The sequence below is a fragment of the Molothrus ater genome, chromosome 9, assembly GCF_012460135.2.
Source record: "Molothrus ater isolate BHLD 08-10-18 breed brown headed cowbird chromosome 9, BPBGC_Mater_1.1, whole genome shotgun sequence".
In the NCBI taxonomy this organism is placed as follows: Eukaryota; Metazoa; Chordata; class Aves; order Passeriformes; family Icteridae; genus Molothrus; species Molothrus ater.
In genome coordinates this window covers 873,854-896,040 of record NC_050486.2, presented here as the reverse complement: position 1 = coordinate 896,040, position 22,187 = coordinate 873,854, and the positions used below count along the sequence as shown (strand labels likewise).

At 46.2% G+C, this 22,187-nt stretch overlaps 1 protein-coding gene across 2 annotated transcripts in view; it reads left to right on the top strand.

Annotated features, from left to right (window-relative positions):
* Positions 1 to 17,547, top strand: part of MTA1 (metastasis associated 1) — a 75,131-nt gene extending 57,584 nt beyond the window's left edge. The window contains exons 18-21 of one of the 2 annotated variants that reach the window (XM_036387559.2): positions 3,897 to 3,908; positions 8,846 to 8,877; positions 11,708 to 11,859; positions 15,923 to 17,547. In XM_036387559.2, coding sequence (XP_036243452.1) covers positions 3,897 to 3,908; positions 8,846 to 8,877; positions 11,708 to 11,859; positions 15,923 to 16,061 — 335 coding nt within the window. In that variant the 3' untranslated portion in view covers positions 16,062 to 17,547. The remainder of the gene's footprint in view (positions 1 to 3,896; positions 3,909 to 8,845; positions 8,878 to 11,707; positions 11,860 to 15,922) is intronic. The other variant, XM_036387560.2, reaches the window with a different exon arrangement.
* The last annotated feature ends 4,640 nt before the right edge of the window (positions 17,548 to 22,187 follow it).

The following is a 22,187-nucleotide window of genomic DNA, read 5'->3' as shown; positions in this document are numbered from 1 at the left end:
GCTTCTCCTTGGTTTTGGATGGAGCCATCCAGGTTTAGTAGTCTGGGGGGCTGCTGTAGTAAGGGCACCAGTTGGAACTGCTGTGAAGAAGAGGTGAATGGCAGTGAGAGTGTTGAAGCCTTGTGGCCAGAATTTAGGAGCCAGTGAGGGAGTATAAAAGGATTGAAATAAACCCATCTATTCAGAATAATTGATTTTTGGATTATAGTTGACCTATAATAGTAGAAAAATATTGAGAATAAGCCCGACTTGTTATAATTGGTCAGATTCTGCATTTACCTATATACTGTGGGGAATTGAGAGTGTTATTTTCATGTTTCTCATCTCCTCTTGACATACTGACTAGTTTAGGTCACTGTAGGGGCATGTACTGCAAAAAAAAAAAAGATGGTGTTAAAATATCTACACAGAGAGGTTGAAATTCTTTCTGCACAACTTAAGGTGCAGGAAGACACTTGGTCCACCTGTGTTTAAATAGTTTCCAAAGAGATGTTAACCTAGTGCCAAATTGTATGTGTTATCCAGGAGTTTTTCTGCTTCCTGCTGATGTGCTGCATTGGTGGCACCTGGAAGATGTCTCAGGTTTTGTACAGGTCACCATGCCAAAGTCTGTGACAGGGGACAGTGGAATCTTTTATGGTGGGCTTTAGCTGAAGTCTCTTTGCTGGTGATAAAAGCCTCATGGTGCTGGGCCATCACCTCCAAACACAGGGGAGAAGCCTGAACACTTAGGAAATTATGGCATGTGATGGTTTTGTAAGGCTTTCCTCAAGGCCAGGGTGTAAAGCAGAGTACAATCAAGAGGTTTATTTGCAGGAAAGAGCTTGTGTCTATATAGTGTAAAGCATTAAGGCACATTTTTGTACACGACAATTGCTGAACTTCAAGGAGTTAGTTCACATTTTTCCTTTGGAATTCTGTCTATTTGTTTATTTTTATTCTCTTGCTTCTGTAGTTCCAGCTAAGTAATTTTAACTTTTGACTATTGTTTTTCTGACTCATCTCTGCTTAGCCCTTGAAACCCGAACTTCTTCAAGCTCTGAATATGATTTATCTGGCCAGGCATTTTGAATTTTGACCAGTGCCTGAATTCCAAGAACAGGAAAACAGTCTTAATGCCATGTTCTCACTGCTTCCATTTTATTTACTAGAAGATTGTAGTCTTTAATCTACTTTGTTTTCCTCCTATTTAAATCATGTTGGAGGCATCATTAGGCATACAGTACACTTCCCAGCTCTCCTTCAACATTAACTTAGCACGGACAAATTGCTACAGAATCTTATTTTTGGAACATGAAAAGTACATGGAGTCTCATAAGCTGTCAAATAGAGTGAGATGTTAAAAAATCAGTAGTTCATTGCTTTTTCAGTAGTGTTCTGGAGCTCGACTGACAGTCTTTGCCATGAAACTTCCTCTGGGGAGAGAGAGAGAGGATGTTTTGTGTGCAGGAACCTGTTTACTTGATTCCTTACAGCCATGCAGCGTGGGATCTGTGTGGTACTTGGCTATGCAAATTCCTGCTGGGGAAGGGAGAGAGCATTGTTAGATTTTTATTTTTTCCCCTCTCTTTTACACCATGCTGGCTTTCATCTAATCAAAATTGTTTTTCAGGGTCATCACATGCACTCCTAAAATTGGCAGAAAGAGGGAGAACGTGAATGAGTAGCTGCAATAAAGGGAAGGCTTTTCCCAGCAACAAACTTGCATTGATAACATGGTGGTGGATCGAATGCTGAAAACTGGAGAGGGTTTATAGAAGAGCCATGAAAACAGGGAAGGGACTGGAAAACACTCTGTATAATGGAAAATGCTTCTATCAAAAAAAGTGGAAGTTGTAGATGCTTGTCTCTGCTGACAGGAACAGCAGAAGTATAATAATAGGGGACTTTCAGTCTAGCTGGGAGTGCAATAACAAGCTGCAGTAGCCAGAAGGTACAGTTGGGGACTTTGGCTGGAAAAAAGCTGCAGATTTTTAAGTGAGGTTAATTAACTGTTGGAATACCTTGCTTCTGCTGCTGGGGATTTCTAAACCCAAATGGAATGTCAATCTAATTTAACATGTTCTGGTTCATTGTTTCTCACATCCTTTTTGGGAAAAGGGAATGAACCAAAAGTGGAAGCATTTATCAGCCTGGCATGGTCTTAGCTGAGTTATCAAGAGAAGAGGATGGCAGTGGAAGAACTGGTCTTGAACAAAAGCAGCTGTCAAGGTGGAAAGATAGGGAAGTTGTCTAACATCAGCTGTGTAGGGGACCAAAACTGCCTCAATATTTTATACATACACACACACACACACACACATATATATATATATATATATATATATAAATGGTTTTTTTCTGACTTAGACACTTAGACTTGCAGAAAATGTGGACTTACCTGTATACATAAGTTCCATTAAAATTCTGCCTTTATCACCAGTGACCCCAGCTGTCCTTCTAAAAACTGAGGGATAACCAGCCAATGGAAATGTGCTCATCCAGGAATTACTGTACATGGCAGGGAGTGTTGGTCCTTTAATAAATGGTGGGGTGCTGGGGAAAAGGCCTGGCTTTAGCTGTTGGAATCCAGCCCCCAGTGATGCTGAGTGAGAGAGAGAGCAAATGTTCAGTGCCAGCTGCAGCACAGCTGGGAAGAATGTCAGGTTGCTTGAACTGCTTTTTGGAGACCCCAAGAGCCATGTGCCTGTGCAACTTTCTCACTTTAAGATTTGCCTAAAGTAATGATTATTTTTGAGGATTTCATATGGGATTTTGTATTCAGATGCTAAGTGAAACAATTTTCACTTGCCTTCAGTTTAGCCTTGATATTCTGATTAGGTTCTTTTGGTGTTGTGAAGAAAGATCTGAAAATAAAATCAGCAGATGGGCATCATGCTCTGTGGATCAGCTAGTGAAAACTATTTCATTTAGTAGTGATGGCATGGAGTAAGATGCAAATGTTGATTGAGAGGAGAGTGCATATCCCCAGGCAATGGTAGAGAGCAGGTGTAATTAATGTGAGAGGAAATTAATGTATAACAGAGCAAGGGCTGATTTGCAAGTGCCCTGGATAGTACAAAGCCTGAATTTGTAATTGAGTGGAAGTGGAGTGGAGTGTGACACATAGCAATCATTCATATATATATATAAAATACATGCATGCACACATATATGTATATTCTATATGAGGTAAAATACTCCTGATGCTAAGAACAGTGAAGAATTCAGTGCTTTCTAGTTTAGATAGCTTGGATCAGCAAATCCTGAAGCAGAGAGCTGCACAGTTTTGTCTCCTCTTTTTTTACCCACTTGGTGTGTTACAGCCAGGCAAAATCCACCATGATGCTCTTTTTGGAATATGAGTGGACAGTATTGATTGAGTCAACCCTGAGACAGAAATCAGCTCTCCCTTCTCACTGTGCTTATCCAAGGAGAGCTGCTGGCTCTCTGCAGTTGGATGCCACTGTTCAGAAAGTATTAGCAGGGTTCTTGAGGTGCTTGTAGCAGGAGGTACAGCCTTGCATGAACAGACACCTCATCTGGGAGGGGCTGTGCTTACTGCAAGTTTGTGTGACCTGCTGGACCAAGCATTTTAGGAAGTGCTGTCAAAATCCAGTGATGTTCATGTGCAGGGCTTGGTGGAAGGAGCTGGGTACAGACCAGTACTTACCTATCCAAAATTAGAGCTGCTCTTTGCAAAATCTTTCATTTGGAGTTGCTGTGTGTTTAATGTTGTCTTGGTTTTATCTGTCCAACAGAGAAATGTGATCACTTCTGTGTTTCATTACAGCCAAACCAGTCTGTGTATCTCTATTTGTTGCATGGGGCCGAGCTACTGTATTCTGAACTACTTGAATCTTTCCCTTTTTTAACCTTAAATCTTTTCTTTCCTTTTCCTTTGCCAATCTTGGTAGGAACTTACTTAGGTAAGTAAATTGCAATTTTAACATTGTTTTTAGGTACAAAAGAATTTTAAGAAAATGTTAAATCTAGGTGGTGTTTGGCACAATTTATGTTCTGTTCTGCTTGTTGCACTTACATTTCTGAAAGTTTGTAGCCTCTGGTTGTTAGAAGGTGGACACTCACAGTGGTAAAGCACTGCTGGTAGTTATAAGAGAGGCAGGGGTGCTGAAGTGTTCTTGCAAGCTGGCAAAAAAGTGTGTGTGTGTGTGTATGTCAACACACTGAGACTGCCTCGAGTGAGCCAGTAACTTGGAAGTGAAATCCTTGTTCATCAAGCCTTATTCTTGCATGAATTTTTATATTTTTCTCTAGCTTACTCACAAATGTGGTACTGTTGATGTTTTTGTTAGTGCTGGGAAGGATAGAGTCCCAGGAGGAGGATTACTTTTGGAACAGGAAAATGCACATGCAGAGTATATGGATTTTAGAAAGCAATAGTGAAGTCACTGGTTGTGAAATTCTCTGCATTCATTGTGATTGAAGATGTATGTCTGAGTCTTAGTGCATATTACATGTTCTGCACGATACTTCTTGTGGGTAAACAAAGTAGAAACCAAATGCCATCTGTGACTAATTGCTTGATGAAACAGTTTTGGTGTGTGGTGGATGTGCAGAAGATTGGAGTTAGTAACTTAGAGTAAACACAAGTTTACTAAGTCTGAGTTGTGTCCAGGCTGGAAGCTGGGCTACTCTTCCTCCTTGGTACAAGGCCAGTTCTGTACAGACTTGTGTCAGACTGTGCAATGGGCTGTCCAGGCTGGAAGCTGGGCTACTCTTCCTCCTTGGTACAAGGTCAGTTCTGTACAGACTTGTGTCAGACTGTGCAATGGGCTGTACATCCCCAGCAGCAGGGTGTATGTTCAGGTGTGGAAAAGCACTGGCTGGTTTCTGACCAAGCAGAAAGTTCTCCATGCTTCAGCAGCTTCTTGAAGGCTGCTGTAGTAACTTCATGGGAATATCCCTGTGCTCCAGCCTGCACTGGGCTCACTGCTGAGGGTTTAGGCTCTCCTGCTTCTCCACGTGGCAGCTGTGTGTTGTGTGGTGCTGGCAAAACGGGCAGAATGTGAGCAGCGAGGGTGATTTTGGAATTGTGCCATCGAGGTGCTGAGTCGCAGGGGATGGGACTGGAGCAGCAAAGAGCATGTCTAGAGTCAGGCATCCCGTGGGGACCAGATGTGCTGGTTTGCTTTCCATTGGGAAATGAGATTCTCCCTTGCTCTCTGTGTTTTTGAGTGCCAGCTGTCCCCTACTCCCACAGCATGCTCTTGGGGCAGTGCTGTAGTTGCTGCTGGAGGTTTAGGCATTCTCTAATTCAAATTATTGTTTTTAACAAATCCTAAACCATGAGAGGCAAATGACATGAGATTGTTGGAACAGGTTGTTTGACTGAGAGGTGGTTTCCCTGTCCTCCAAAGACAACAAAGAGCTGCAAAGTAGCAGCAGTAACAGACTTGTGTTGCTGTTTGATTGCAGTCCTTCCCCACCTGTATTTCTTTGGGAGAAAGTCTATTCACCTGCAGCTTTGGTACTTCAGGAATGAGGGGATCATTAGGGCACAATAACCTGCTGGACTGGTTTTCATCCAAAATCTCTGATTGTGCTTAGCTTGAGGAGCAGTTCGAGGTCCTTGGCACTGAGCTGTGGGGAGCAGCCCTGCCCTGAGGGTGCCAGTTAATCTCTGCAGTGATCAGCTGTTTCATTGCCATGTCAGTGAGGTGTACAATCGGCTGTGGCAAAGGGCATTTATGATTCTCTGCAGCTATAGCTTCAATTGACTTTGTCTTCATTTTATCCTCTGGGCCTTCCTCTTTATTTCAGTGTATAGAGGAGACTGGCAGGAAGAATTGGATGGCAAGAGATTTTCTACAGCTTTGGGTTCTTTTCAATGCTACCCCTAACATTTAGTCTGGAATTTTGAGAGTATATTTCAATTTCTTTGGCTGCAAAAGAGTGGAAGACCTGCTTAGATTTGTCACTGTATACCTTTACACTTTGTGGTTTTAGAAGTTTGGTGAATCCTGAAAACACTTCCTTTTGTTGTTTGTGTATTTTTCTGTCATTTGGAGGAGGTCAGTGTTGATGCTGATGTGGAGCTGTGCAAATTCAAGCAGTTGGACCTTAGATCTCATCAGAAGGAATAATCACATTTTCTACCCTGTGTCTTCTCTAGACATTCTTCCATAAAGTATAGTCTTTTTTTTTTCCTGGAGAGGAGCTGCCAGAGCTGTTACATTTTGCTCCTGATTTAAATTCTTGTGCTATCTTATTTTTAACCTGCTTGTGGATGCATGGAGAGACATGTCTCAAATCTTCATCTGTGAAAGTGGAGCAGGCACGTGGGGCAGGTGTGAGTCTGGCATGGTGAGTTCTCTGCCTGTGCCACCACTCACCCACAGACACAGGATTGGTTTAGTTTTTAGAGGTGCCTGTCTCATAGGCTTCCTCTCTCACACAGAAGCCACCAAAAGCTTTTGGGTGAAAATCCATTGTTTCCAGTCCAGATGCATCCTGTTGACTTGCCAGCAGTTCCACAATGGGTTACAGATGTGCTGTCTCTGTGCCTCTCTTTGGTGGTGATTGTGCATAGAGGTTGCTCACTTAATAGCAGTGCTTTGGCTGCATATGCTCTTACTGTGATACTATTTTTAATTGCAAACTGAATAAGGTCATTCTAGTGCCTGTTTTCATTCTTTCAGACTCCAGTTATTGAAGTGTGACTAAAGTGAAAATTCATGGATTAATTCACCAATATTAATATGCTAATTGATACCTTATTGCTGTGAAAGCAAGGGTATAAATTGCATTGAAGCTGTAGCTTTGTTTTGTGTCCTATTTTATTGCAGCAAAAAGTTGTCATGGCAGCTTTATCCTAGAAATGGCAGTTTGGGAGGGAGCTGTGTTCCTGTTGTTAGCACTGCTTCTGTGCTGCTTGAGGGCTCTGAAGCTTTGGGGCTCAGAGCAAGCAGCAGTTCTGCTCAGCCTTTCTTCAGTTTGCATCCCTCAGCTTCTCACCATGGAATATTCTGGTTTAATTCTGGTGCTTAGAAATAGCACTGTTTACTGTCTGCTGTACATCCAGCAATAGTCAGTGCAGCAGCAGCCACATATCAGGACAGTCTTTTCTGGCATCAGGGGTGTTCTTACTACAAGAAAAGAACTGAACTGGAGTGTGGTTAAAAGAAAATATGTGGCTTCAATCCAGGGACTAGCATCACTTGATTTACATCCCAGACTTTCTGTGAATGGAGAAAACATAATCTTTCAGTTATGGAAGGGGGAAGAAAGTAACAAGTGCTGGAGCTTAGCTCTGAGGCTGACAGATTCTGGCTGCATCCTGCTGGCTGTGCTGTTTCCCAGCATCCACGGAGCCCTTTGTCCATCCATCCATCCCAAACAGCTGCTCACAGCTGTGTTTTGGATGCTGTGGTTGCTCCCATGTAAAAACAAATGATTATCTGGTGCCTACACTGCCTTTGTCAACATCCAAAGGTTCTTACTGGCCTTCTTACTGGTGCCTGGTACATCTGTCCTACAGGCTTGGTGGAGATATTTTTGGCAGCTATTTCTTCATCTCTGTGGATACTTAGACACAAAAATGCAGCAAGAACTGATACCATGTGTCTTCCCATTTGAAGCAGCTAACAGTTTAACATCTACACAGGATGGACAATACACTTGATATAAACTGATGATTCTAGTGTGGTATATTGTGATATACTCAATGCTCAGGAAATGTCCCCTGCTTCGCCCTCCTTGCTCCTGACACTACTGTGCCCTGTGTTTCCTGTCATACTTGATGCAAGAACAGTTTTACCAATGAGAACTTCCAGGAACCTGCTGGAATACAGACCATGAGCTGTGAAAGTTCATTCTTGCTGGTTTCTTTAAAAAGTTTTTAGTCCTAGCTAACTCTCTAGCAATGGGAAGGTTCAAAATCCTGTGAATGTGGAAGGAGAATTTGCACTGAGACCTTTTGCAGGCAGCAATAGCATTTGCTGATGCCTGTCCTGTAGGACCTGTTGGATTTGCTCACTGACATTTTGGTTCTCAGCCAGAAGAGGCTGAGGAAGGTGGTTTGGTGCACAGATGCTAATGAAGTGGTGTTTTCTGGGAATGTGCATCTTGTAAAACCAAACAGTGCTAGCAAACAGCTTTATTTGGTCTCCCAGTCCATTCTGTGCCAGGCTGTGCTGCCTTACAGCAGCAGGCCTTTCCCTGAGATCCCAGGAGCTCTGAGAGTCCTGCAGGCTCCTGTGTGGGCTCAGTACAGCTGGGGGCAGTGTGAGGGGTTCCTGACAGCACAGCAAAGCCCCTGGTGCTGTGTGTGCCTGGGAGAGGGCTCTGTGAGAGCTCAGTGGCTGTGCTCTGTGCCTGGAGGTGTTTGCTCGTGGCAGGTTCAGCAGATCCACTCTGTTTGCGAACAGCCTGTAGCTGACGTCGGAGCTGAGGAGTTCCCAGGGGACCCAAGGAGGATAAGGAAGATTCTATTTGTTGCTGCCTTGACAGTGAATAATGCCTTCCACTTTCTCCTCCTTGACGTCAGTAAATTCCTCAGACTAAAGGAGAATGTCAGATTTTTCCCCAGATGCACAGCAAGGCTGGGATCTGAAAGGGAGGTGTGCTTCTAGTGCTAGTGGGAAGCAAGGTTTGAGTACATGGAGAAGGGACTGGGCGAGTGGAACGTGTTTGTGACTTGGGGCCTCTGCTCTTCAAACCACGTTGCCAAGGAAGCTTTTCTCAGTCACCTTTGTAGGAGAGCAGAAGTCAGTTCAGTAGGCAACTCTAGGCTGAGCAAAACAACACAGTTGTAATCATAGCTGCGTGTGTTTTGATTTTGTACTTTTTTCTGTCTTGGAAAAGCAATGGTCTTACCAGCTCTATTCTCTTTCCTGTTTGTTAGGTCTGCCTAACCACGGACAAACCAGACAAATGGTAAGAGAATGTTCATTTAACCAAAACAGGGAAAAGAAGAATTATTAACCCACACTAGATAGAACACCCCATTAAACCGTAGTGCTTCACTTCCACCTTTGCTGTTTGCAGCTGGTCACAATTCCCAATTCACTGAAAAGGGAAAAAATATTGTTTTGGGGCATCTAAATCATCTTAGTGGTTAAATACAATTTAAACCTCAAATCTATCTACCTTTATATCTATAAATGAGATCCTGTTTTGAACAGAGCATTTTGTTTCTGCTCATGCAGAAACTGAGTGGCTGCTTACAGCAAAGTTCTGGGATGTGTTTCTAGGTGAATGTGTTTCCCTGAAGGAGAAAAGTTTAAATGATGGAAGGGTTTGTTTTGGAAAACAGTTTCTTTTTAATTTTCTTTTAGCAAGTTGGTGTGCAAGTTACGTGCTGAGAATGCTTGTATTTTACGTTCTTTTTTTTTTTTTTGAGTAAAAATATTTGTAGCCTTTCATCTATTGTGCTGAGTTTAATCAAAGGACAGAAGCAAATAGCCAGTCTGATTGATGTGTCTCTGGCAGAATGCTTTCTCACTAAATTGTGAAGGGGCCAGTGCAAAGGCTGTGCATCCCCTTCCCCCCTTGCACGTGGCTTATGGGAAACAACTTCAAGCATATATTTTTCCCCCCGCAAAATGATCTTCTGATGTTGATCAAATGGAGCTTGCCTCATTAGCTGAAGTGCCACAAGTACTGTGTCAGCAGGGTCCCTGTGACACAGGTCAGCCAGCAGCAGGTGTGGCTGATGGTCACTGCACAGTGATCACAGGCTTTATTGAACCTGACAGGGTTTGGGGAAGTGAGCAGTGGCCTGAGGGGAGGCCAGAACTTGGGTGTGCCAGGCTGCTTGGAATGACAGAGCATTCCTTTGGTTTGCTGCTCCATCTGAAGTGGTAAATTGTATTCCTCCATGAATTCAGCTTCATTCCTTGTCACTGAGAAGACTGGCTACTTGTTTGTGTCTGCTGAATAAACCAACTCAGAGCAGAGGGAGAAATCTCTGATGACTTAACACTTTTTAGGTGTTTTAGTGTGAAACTCCCAGAACTGCCTTGATTCCATGTTGCCCGATCAAGTGTGAATGAAAAATTAAAGGTCCTCATTTAGGATGTATCATTTGAAATAGATTTCACCATGTAGGTAGAGAAAGGGCAACCTGGAAGCACAGGGGTGCCATTTCTAGGTATTTCCAGTAACTTTTTCTGGAGTTGTTCTCCTGTGTATCTTGCATATGTGGAGAAAATATGCTTTGCAACCTTAAGGTATGGATTTTCTTGGAGAAACCTGGAGGGAGTAAAAATAAAGCCATCAGAAAAGCTTTTATTTGAAACCTTTTGCTTAACAAATGTCAAATCTAAAAGCAATTGTTGAAGTATTTCAGTGGTCTGCAGTGGTGCTGAAGCTGTCTTGTATAACATGGAGCTGGGCAACTAAGAAATTAAATTGTTATTGCACTTGTATGCAACAGTTTTAAAGAGCTTAGGGTTTTAAAAGGTGGGGGGTTTGTTTGTTTAGCTCTAAAGCCCTGGTGCTCTACAGGAAGCAGATCTTGCTGTAGAGCAGTTGATTAAGGCTGGTCAAAAAATAAGTCATTATCATTTTCTGTTTTCTGCTCAGATACAAAATGAGATAGACACAGGGGTTTGTTGGGTTTTTCCCCTTGGTTTTTAGACTGAATTCTTCCCTTTTTAAGTCAAGGTTAAAATTCAATTAGTTATTGCAATGACCTGACACTAAAGGATTTGAAGTCCCCATGTCCACAGCATTCCTTTTGAGGTGGGTCTCCCAGGGCAGACGTCTCTCACACAAACGCTCAGTTTCCCACTCTATGGGCAGAAGGGGAAGCTTTGGTGCATCTGGGGAGATGGCCTGTGAAATACCACTATTGAATTTATGCCAGGGTGTTTTCTGACCAGCTTTAATTCATGCACATCAAATTATCTGGGCCTTCATTTTGCATCTTTCCCAGCTGCTCAGTGTTACTGATTTCAGTGGGATTTCTCAATGTGCTGATCAGCAGGAAGAGGGGCAGCAGCACTGGACTTCAGTGATCAAGGACAGCTGCATTTGAGAAGCTTAACACTTTGCTCCCTTTCATCTGCACCTCTCTTAATAACAGCTCATGTTTTTCCTGCTGAGTGTAAGGGGCTTACTGTGAGTCTGGAAAATGATGCCTGTGTTGATTCGCAAAGCAAATGTGTTGTTTTGGGAAGTCTGTGGTGTTCAATACTAAAAGGGTTTTTATCATGAAAGCTGCCAAGCTTTGTAGTACTACATTTGTTTTCAACAACATATTTAATTCTATACTGTCCTCATTAAATATTGACCTCCCTAGAACAAAAAGGACGTGGGTAAGTTTGGTACTCCAGAATAACTGTAAATTCTGATTCTTGTATTTGATTTGCTCTGTAGCTAATTTCCTTCCATGAAATCAATAGAATTGCTCTAGATTTATGGTAGTAGCTGAAATCTAAGTCTGATGCTCAATCTTTTGAACTTGATGTCATCTTTCAGACACAAGCCACAAATTATTGGTAATGCCTTCCATTTATTATTTGTCCTGTCGCTGAAGTATTGCTGTCCTGTTGCATATCGAAGGCGCCTGACTTGTTCTGCTTGTGAACAATTGCTTATGTGTGAATTCTGTGTTCAGTCCTGGGCCAGAGGGGGAGGTGTTTACCTTAAACTCTCAGCAAGCCATACAAAAACTTTAATTCTCTTTTCCTTTGCGTGCTTAGCACATGTTGCAGCAGGTTTGTTGCAGGCCATAACTGTGCTGTTTTATGTATCACGTTAGGGACCAAGCCGAAACTTGCTGCTCAATGGGAAATCATACCCAACAAAAGTCCGATTAATTCGTGGTGGATCCATGCCTCCAGTGAAAAGGAGGAGGATGAACTGGATTGATGCACCAGATGATGTTTTTTACATGGCCACTGAAGAAACCAGGTAGGAAATGTGGTGTTTCAGAGGATTTAAAGGGATGTCTGTTGTTTTGTGGGTGCTGCACCTGGTGTTGTGGTTAGAGGGGGATCTTGTCAGCAGGTCCGATGCTACAAACTGAATGCAGAGACCACAGCCAGTGCTGAGGTGGGTAAAGGGTGGGAAATAATCATGCACTTACATTCCAGAGAAAGCAGATTCTTGTTCTTCTTCCAAAGCAGTTGCTGTAGGAGATGGATGCAAAGGGGAGGAAGACTGCGGTGGGAATTCACCTGGTTCAGACCCATCACTGCCCTCGCAGGTCCCATCTCAGTGGGACAGGATAGGGCCCTCCTGGCTCACGGGTGACACTGAGGAGCAGAGCCTCCTCTACACAGATTTCTGCATGTCCTCTTGCATGCTGAACTCTGGCATTACCCCTCAAGACATCTCCATGTGTGTCTGAGTCCTGGAACCTGTGAGTGACAGAGGATTTCCATAGGCTGAGCTGACTCATTTTTCAGTGATTTGCATTTGCCACCAGTAGCAGTGAGATTTAGTCCCACAGTGTCAATCTTCCTCCTTTGGTGGTACTACTTCTGCTAGTCCTAATTCTTCTTGTTGGTCTGCCCACAGGATAAAAATAGTAGAAGAAGCTTTCCTTGTGTGAGTTTCACTTCAAACTGTTTACAAACTGCTGACAGAGTGGTAGAAGCTATGTGACCCAATCCCTTAGGCAAAGTTCCCAGTACTGGTATTCCTAGGAGGGGAGTGTTGCTCCTGGGTGTGATGAGAAGGTAGAGAAATTGGCTTGTGTGGTTTCCTCCCAAGAACTTGATGCCTCCCTTCTGGGTAACCTTGAGGAAGGTCAGAGCAAAGCTGCAGCCCTGCTTTCCAGCCCTCCCTGACAGCAGAAGTGTTGTCTGGCTTCTGTCTTGGTCTGAAGCCTGGAGTTATCAACACTTGCTCTATCAGTGAGTGCCCCAAGAGCAGAGAAGCACTTACCTTTCCCTCCACTTGCAGACATGGACCTGGCAATTACTGGATGTCTGAACCCTTCAAGTGACTGAGGAGGTTGAGAATTTTAGTGCTTTGTCTCTTCTGGTACTACTAAATTTGGCACTGCTCTGAGTCTTCATTTGTTCAGCACAAAGGTCATAGGCAAGAGTCCTGGTATCTCCAAACTTCTCCTTAACCTGCAAAGCATTTCAAGTGCCAAGGGACTATTCTGTGGGCCTAGTATCAAAAATGGGCTTTGTAGAATAGGTGATACTAGTAACATTCAAGTTACTAACCACTGATCTATTGGATGATCAGTTTTCAGTGCAGGAAACACCATGTTGGAACTCAGAAGATACATGAAATTAATTTCCTGGTCAGACTTGTTCCTATGGACACCTTTAATGCAACTGTGCATTTCACACCAGTTCATTCATATCTTTGCCATGTCTTTCCCTTCTCCTTTCTGTGCCTGCAAGATGCTGTGAAAGAAAGCAGTTATATATGGAATTCCATATATAATTGAAAATAAAGTGAGAGAAGGATTTAATTTTCAGGGAAAGCAGTTTTCTTATTACTGCTCTCGCTCTGATAAAGAGGTACTGGGATCCTGTTGCAGCTCTCAGATTCATGTGCCATTGTGGACCCAGGGTATGCACTCCTTAGATGCTCAAGGCTTGTTTCATAATCCTGCATCTAGGGAGCTCTTCTTGACATCTTCACTATCCAAGGCACATTAAATACTCCAGGTGCACAGTGGCAGCGTGTCAGTACAAGGTCCTGCCCTTTGACCTGGACAGAACTGTGACAATATTCATCCAGTGTGGTGTTGGTTGTGACAACAATTTACTGCATACACAGAATCCTCTGCTCAAAGAGAACCACTGACAGAGGCAGGAAGGATCAGTCCCACAGCAACCAGCACAGCTCTAATGAAAATCGTGGTGATAGACATCAGCTCAGTAAGATCTTATCACTTCCATTTAAAAATAGAGAGAGAAAGAAAAGGGGAAAAAAAAACCACCCAGGCTTCTTTGTCTGACAGCCGTGCTGCTTAGCTGACTGCTGAGTGTTGAAAGGAGATTTTTGGCAGGCTGTGAAGAGCAGGGAAGCCTGAGCGATGGAGCATTGTCAGTGGCACGGGTTTTCTGTCGGGCATTTCACCTCTAACTTTTCCTTGAACCATCTGCTGCATTCCAGTGTCAGGAATGTAAGACTTGTTTGTGAGCTCTGGAACAATTTGAGCTTTGTGTTGGCTCCATAGCAATCAATCTAGCTGCAATATCTGCATATATCGTCCCCCAGCTGAGGGTCAGGCTGTGTTTTCAGTCACAGCAAGTAGGTTTCCCTGAAGTTTTACATGCTCCTCCTCTCCCCTTTTTGTTTAGCTCTGTTGAGAACACAACAGAGGTGCTGGAAAACTCTGTGGCTCTGAAGGAGCAGTTTGAAAAGTTGGTTGAATGAAAGGAGTAAGTTTTGAATTGAAGGCTCCCAGTGAGGAGCTGGCATTTATAACTCAGGCAAGCGGAGGCAGCGGTGACCTGATCAGAATCCAGAGTGCTGCAGGACGTGTTTCTGATGGCAGCGTGGCTGATGGAGCACACATGGGTGCTGCAAGGAGCTCTGCTGGCTGAAAGTGGATCAACTGCAGTCAAACATCTTGGAAAAGTCATTATATCAAGATTTTCTTTTCTCTCTCCCGCACCACCACTTTGCCAGCTTGTTTTCACCTCTCCTCACCCTGTGGCTTTTTAGTTTTAGAAGATGCTGGAGAAATGGGGACACTGGGCAGACAAAAAAATGTGTCTGTGTGAGTGCAGCAGCTTGTCCTGCTCAGTGGGCAAAAAAACCAAGTGAAGAGATGACCAAATCTGACAAGAAGTGATTAAAAATCTTCAGCTGAAGTTGATGGTTTGTCAGTTCTGGTGGTGCAAAGGGTAAGTTTTTGAGGATAAGGCAGGTATTTTGACCACTTTCTTTAGCAGCCATCACATCTTAAAGGCAGAAATCGTAGCACAGTGATAGGCATCAGCTCAGTGCCTCTCTCCCACTGACAAATAAACCAAACCAAACAGCCAAAACCACAACCAACAAAAGGGGGTTTTGGCCCCAGTAGTGTTCCCTAAATGAAATTGGGGGATAGGTGGCTGAAATGTGGGCTGCAGAGCCCTTTCTCTCTTGTCTCTTGTGGTCAGCCAAAACCTTGTTCTGTCAGGAGCCTGTGAGGGAAGGCAGTGCTGCCTTATCAGACCCTTCTTGTTGCCCCAGTTCCTGAGCTGGAGACTCATAGTGGGTACTGGAGGACTACTCTTGTGACTATTTATTACTTTCCTTTCTAATCTCTGTGTGCCTTTGACCACCACAACATCCTCTGTATAAAAGAATTCCTCATTTTAATTACACAGTACATTTTTCATTGTTGCTGCATTTTTGGGTTTGGATGGGGTTTTTTAATGATACTTTCTTTATCTCTGAGCCTGGTATTAAGAAAAAGAAACAAATTCAGTATTTGTCTCTCTAACTTACTTCGGTAATTTTAAAGCTTTGGTGTCTCTTTCTATCCATATGGAAAACAGCTTCCTGCAGCTGATAGGACTTGTTGCCAGTCTTGTACATATAGGGAAATCCTTAACCAAATACCAGGTGTGAATATTGCCCATCTCTGGGTTGGGCACATGCAGTATGGGAGAAGGGAAAAGGGGAAAGACCCTGTTGGTGTTGCCTTGGCTTTGTAAACTTCCCCAGAGCTACCTGCAGCACATCCAGCTGATCAAAATAAATTCAAAATAAATCAATGGTGTGGAAACTGGCTGTCCTGACTATTTCAATGTTCTATTCCCAGCAAGAGACCCTGGTCCTACCAGGCTGGACCAGAATGCCTTCTACAGGGGAAGGATTCTGGAGCAGAGAATGCGGTTTCCTCTTCACTGGGGGGTTTATAAATCAGAGAATCTGAGTTTCCCAGGGCAGCCATTGCAGAAGGAGCCATTGTCAGCCAGCCCAGCAGGCGTGTGCGGGCCCCGTCTCCCCTGGAGGAGCAGAGCAGCCCTGGTGCCTCTGTAATCCGTGCCTTTCTCCCTCCTGTCTGCAGGAAAATCCGCAAGCTGCTTTCCTCCTCGGAAGCCAAGCGAGCCGCCAGACGCCCCTACAAGCCGATTATCCTGCGGCCCATGCAGGCGGTGCAGCTCCGCCAGCCCATGAACGATGAGCCCATCATCATCGAGGATTAACGCCGGCAATCTCCTCCAGTATCTACTTGAGTTTCCATGGCTACAGCATTGAGCTAACTGTTGAAGAGAGGGGACTTTTGAGGAACTGTTTTGCATCTTTTAAACCCTTAAAAGGAACTCAGCCCTGCTCTGAGCCTCTGACCACAGACTGCTCTCTCTCTGTCTCTCTCTCTCTCTTGCACTCTCTCCTATCTTTTTTTCTTATTTTTTTCCTTTTTTTTTCTTTTTTTTTTTTATTTTTTAGTAGCCTCCTTTCCCTTTTGCTTCTACCCCTTTTGTAGAAGGGGGAGGGAAAGTAAGTTTAACTTATTAAGAGAATGTGGACTAGTACTTTTTAGCTTTGTTTCCTCTTCTGATGTATGAAGAGCTAGAACCCTTCATTTTGTGACTGAGCTATCGTTGCAAAGCCATTTTATGAGGCTGTGTTGTAAGATTTCTCTTTTCTTTTCTCTTTTTTTTAATTTTGTGGACGGTGCCATTTTTTTATTTCATTTATATTATTTCTTTTGTAGATAAACTTCCAATCTTTAACTGATATTTGAAAATAGGAGCTGAAAGCCAGCCCCAGGTTCAGCCAGTTTTCTTTGGTCCTGTCCCTTCTGTTTTTTGGATCTTTTTGCACAGCCAGTTGTGCTCATGCACAAGACAGACCAACTCAGGCTGAGAAAGGAGTGAGCTAAGAACTGAAGAACCTTGCAGAACATTACACTACCGTTGTGTGCAGTGGAGCCAGGCTGCCAGAATTAGGTGTCCTTACTCTAGTTGCTCTCTGGGAGATGTGGCCCGTGGCATTTCTCCCAGTAACCAGCATTTGCGTGCTGCCTTCTCTGTGACATCTGGGATCCTACGTGCTGTTAGCAGTAGGCCCAGCAAGTGTAATGATTGCTTTGCTCTGGCTCCAAGAGTCAAGTACACCAATGCCCAGGGACATTTTGCTTAGAACTCTGAACCTGTTTGTGCATCAGTGCTTTTGGACACGTTTCCCAGGATGAGACCTGGTTTCTCTTTAATTGCGTTACTGTATGTTTCCCATTTTGAAGGGACTTTAAATTACAGCTGGGTTTTCATTTGAACACATTGTGTCTGAATTTAAGTGGTTTTTTCCCCCCTTGACATTTCTTGTGTTTGAGGTTTCTTGCATCTCTTCAACTTCTTATGTATTTGCAAGTCTGTATCATTTCTTTTTCATATGTCTTCTCACGGCAGTGCATTTGCTGGATGCCCTGCTCGGTTTTGAAAGGATGTAAACTATCATTTGCAACTTGTGCTGATCTGTACATGTACCTGCCTCAAGCAGACACAGCATGTAATAACCCCCTAGTCATTCCATATGTGTCAGCGGTGAGATGAGCCAAAGTTGTATTTGGGTTATCACAGTCCAACCGTGATTCTGTGCAACTCTGTTAACCCGCCGGGTTAGACGGAAAGGAATCCCCACAAAATGAAAACAATTCAGTTAACTTTACTTAATAAACCTGGAAAGTGAGCTTTTGTGAAACATCTGCTTTTTGTCTCTTCTGAAACAGCGCCCTTGCTCAGGTTCCACGTGCCCGGGGCTCGCAGCCCCGCACCTTTTGTCCCATCCCTGGGCTGTGTCCTGCTCCCCAGGGTCCCTGGGCCAGCAGTACAGGGCAAGAGTCAGAGTCACTCATAGTTTGATTCCTCCCCTGTGCAGTTTAAACATTTCCTTATGCTTCAGAGGCATCTCCCTCCTCCTCAGACAGGCAGCAGATGCGGGGCTGGGCCTCTGAATGAGCCCTTTGTCCACAGCAGCTCCTGGTCCTGCTGCTCTGGGCCTGCCTCTGGTGTGTTAGAGGGACATCCCTGGGGGTCAGCAGCCCAACCCGTGGGCAGTTCTGAGCTCTGCATCGCTCTGTCCTCCCAGATGAGCAGCATGGGCTCCGTGTTTGCTCTCGTTTGCTGCTCAGGAGTGGTGAGATTCACGCCGTGGCTGTGAGCACCTGTGCACGCTGGCAGCTCTTAAGTGTATCCTGTGCTACAGGTGAGGCTTTCCTGTCCTCAGCTTAAAAGTGAGACAGGACAGCCATGCCTGAAGGATGTGCTACTCAGGAAGGGCACAAAAGCCCTCAGGCTTCGAGCAGCACCGGTGACCATTGGCAGTTTTACTTTGTCACCATCAATCCTTAGAATTAACCCTCTGTACGCCAGAAACACCGGCTGCAGGAGGGTTTTGTAACACTTCTGTCTCTGTGAGGGCAAGAGCTCTTGTGGATTCCTTCCAGTAGCCACAGGAAATCTGAACACATCACGTTGGAAAACCCCGTGTCCAAGCTGGCCTCCGCAGTGCCCGAGGGGCTGGGGTAGCTCGGACAGCCCGGGGGGCTGGAGCTGCTGCTGTGCTGGGGATCCCGGGGCTGGGGCAGCTCGGACAGCCCGGGATGCTGGAGCTGCTGCTGTGCCGAGGATCCCGGGGCTGGGGCAGCTCGGACAGCCCGGGATGCTGGAGCTGCTGCTGTGCCGAGGATCCCGGGGCTGGGGCAGCTCGGACAGCCCGGGATGCTGGAGCTGCTGCTGTGCTGGGGATCCCGGGGCTGGGGCAGCTCGGACAGCCCGGGATGCTGGAGCTGCTGCTGTGCTGGGGATCCCGGGGCTGGGGCTGAGCTCTCCATGAGCCCGGCAAAGGCGGCTCCGGCTGCACCGAGAGCACAAGAACCACTTGGGGGTGCCAGCCCTGCGGTTTCCAACAACTTAAAAGCTTTCTTGGAGCGGCTCCAGAGATTGCTCTGGGAAGGAGTCCAGGCAAGGAGAGCGAGCACGTCCTGTGCTGCCCTAACTTTGAAGGACCCTTGCGTGTCCTTCAGTAGAGATGCTGTTTTCTGGCGTGCAGTAGCAGGCTCCCCTGCCATGTGTTTGTTTCACTGGCTTATATTTGTACCAGCTTGGGAGGGGAGGCTGGAAGATCCCTTTGGCCACCAAAGGAAAACGCTGGCTCTTGGGAAGTGCAGGGAGTGGTAGGTCCAGGCACTGACCTGTCCAAGCCTGAGGGGTCACTCCCTTGAGCTGCTGCTGTCACAGCCCCTCCTGTGCCAGCCTCTCCTCTGTATTCACATTCCTGTGCTGTTGCTGCAGGAATTGCCTTTGGTTATTCACCCTCCTGCTCTAGAGCCTTGTCAAAATAGAACAATGTTCACACAGCTGGGGCAATGTCCCATTTTCCAGGTCCCTTCCTTTCCTTGCTTCCCACCTCCTAATGAGCCCCTGAGATTGTAGGGGGAGCAGAGCCTGGAGCTGGGAAGTGCCTGCCCGCCCGAAGCAGGCCAGGTCTGTTGGGATGTAATAAGTGTTGCCATGTGCATTTGGGTATTTTCCCTTCACTGTGTGTCCCTGGCATCCCAATCCTTCCCTCCCCTCTCTGCCATGCGGACGTGGGAGCAGATATGTCACAGGCTCAGCTGTGATCCCCGGGAGAGGACTGTGCTCACGTGGATGGAGCATGCTGACCTCCAGACTCAGTGCCATGCCTGCAATTTTACAGGCTTAAAAAGAAGCAGGAAGCTGCTCAGGAAAGTATTTTAAAAACAAAACAAAAATCCAAACATTCCTACAATACTTCATGCCAAAATGCTTTTGTTACAGATTTAATTTTTTTTAAAGTTAACTTGAGTGTTTTGGGGGCGCTTTTTTACATTGCATTTTGCATTTTACCAGCTTGTTAATAGCAGCTCTCTGTGATCTCTGCTTTTGCTGCTGTAACATGAAGGCAGCGCCCTGACCGTAACAGCACTGATGAAATAATATGAAAAAAAGCAAAGTATGACCAAAACTAACAATTCCAAACCTGGCATTCCTGCTGTGGGAGGAGGGCTGTAACTGGGACACTATTGGAGAGTTGTAAAACAAAATACACGCTGAAATTTTCTTTTGAAATGGAAATTTGGAGCCGGTGCCAGCTCTGCTGCGGGCTCTGGCTCTCTGTGCAAGTGTTACACAAGCCAGACCTTGGGAAGCTGGAGAGGCTCTTTGGGATGGTGGGATTGCATCACGGTGGAGCTGCTTCCCACTGCCACACGAGGAGGGGGCACTCACCTGTTCACAGGGGCCACGGGATGGGCAGTGGCACGGGAGGTGTGCCAGCCTGCTGGGGGATTTGTGGGAAGAGCACAAATAAAATCTGGCAGATTTTGACTATGAGGAGAAGGAAGGAATTTTACTAATTTACAGAAACTGGACCTTGAATCTTTTCTATTTTCCTTAATCCATCAAGAGGGCACAGACATAAAAACACCATTAACCCAAATAAGCTTTGGCAGCAGCATTAGAGGGAGAAAGGAAAGATCACTGCAGAAAGGCAAGTCAAGGCATGACAGCCCTCTCTAGCTGGTGAGAGAGGGTTTGTTTGGGGTTTTTCCTGTAAATGTAGTCAGTGCCTTTCAAGGTCAGCCTGCAAGAGCCAACAGTGATGGGATCTGCTGTGATCCCCAGAACATGAACATGTCTGGAGTGTGGGTGGTGTTTATGCCCTTCCCAAGGCAGGAGGCTGGGGTGGCCCACGTCCCCCTGTCCCTCCTGCCCTCACTTCCCTGCCTGGGGACTGGCAGAAGGGTTTTGCCCTGCTTGAGCAGCTTCAAAACCTGGTGGCAGACTCAGTCTGACAATCACGTTTCAGCCGTGCAGGAGGAGGAAAGCTGCCTCAAGCAAAGACACACAGTAAATTCAGATGGGTTGTGGGGCTGGGGCTTGTCTCCACCTCTTCTTCAGCCTGGAAGAAAGTCAGGGCAGGTCAGGGTTGAAGCACACTTGATTCCTGCCCTGGGCTTTGCAAGTTCATTCACCACATTCTTGGAATGAGAATGAATAACATAAATTCAGCATCTTTTTGCAGACAGCTTCCTCCCTTCCCTCCTGCAAGGGGACTCTCCACCTGGATCCAGTGCTCTGTGGGATGCTGGCAGCGTCACGGGGAGCAGATTTACAGGTTCTGGCCAGAGGGTTTCAGCCAAATTGTGCTCATTCAGAGATTTTCCATCTGAACAGGAGCGAGTTTGTTCCCCCTGCCTGTGCTCTGGCTGCCCCCAGGCAGGATAGGAGGGAGGTGAACGTGTGCATCCTGTGGGTGAGGAGCCAAGCTGGGTTTCTCTGCATCCCAGGAAGATGCCCAGAATGTCTGGGGGGAACCAAGGCCAAATGCATCCTGGTGGGTGGGTGGGTGATGCTGATGGAGAAGGAGAAGATGGTGCTGTGGGGACATTGCAGCACTCGTGAGGTGCTGGATTATGTGTGTCCAGTCCCTTCCCTACCCCAGGGGATCATTGAGAGTGTCCTGGAGGTGCATGTGGGGCACAGACACATGAAAGCTGGGCAGCCCGTGGGCACAGCACTGCTCCTGCTGCTGTGCCAGCCCTCAGAGCCACATTGCGCCATCGCCAGCCCGACCTCTGCCCACAGCACGTCCGGGGGGGCCGTGGCTCTGCCAGGGCTTAATGGCCAATTGCCCTGAGCTGAACTTTGCCACTGCAGCCTGGGTCTGAGTACAGCCCGTTCCTTGGGACACCCTTTCTTTCCCTGAAAACCTGGGGGAGAGCCACCGATGCAGGCTCTGCAGTGGCCACCCCTGGCTGCTCTCTGCAGTCCCACCGTGGCTCTGACGGGGTTTGAGGGCTGTGCTCAGATCTCTGCAGCTGCTCTCCTGCCTTTGGTTGGCTGATCCCACTGCATGGAGGGATCCCTCCTGCCCCAGGGGCTCACACCGAGCTCTGCATCCTCGGAGGGGTCGCATCTGCCCCAGGGGCTCACACTGAGCTCTGCAGCTCGGCCCTGGCGTGCAGCGCGCTGGGATCCCCCGGCCCGGGAAGCGGTCACAGGGACAATGGGGACATCCATTCCAGGTGGCAAGGACACAATCTGTAAACCTGTTTATCGCAGGCGTGACAGCGCTATCGGCCCTGCCTGATAAGGGCAGGAGCTCGGATGCCTTTTAAAGGAGAGGAGCGAGGAGTGGAGGCTTGGAGCTGCAGGGGCCACGGCCTGGCGCTGACGTGCCGGGCCCTGGGCAGTGGCACGTGCTGCCTGACGGGCCCCAGCTCCTGCCAGCCCTCGGCACGCCCGTCCTCTGCTCCTCCATCTTCCCTTAGGCTCCTGCTAATCCTTCCTAAGCCCCTGTGCTCC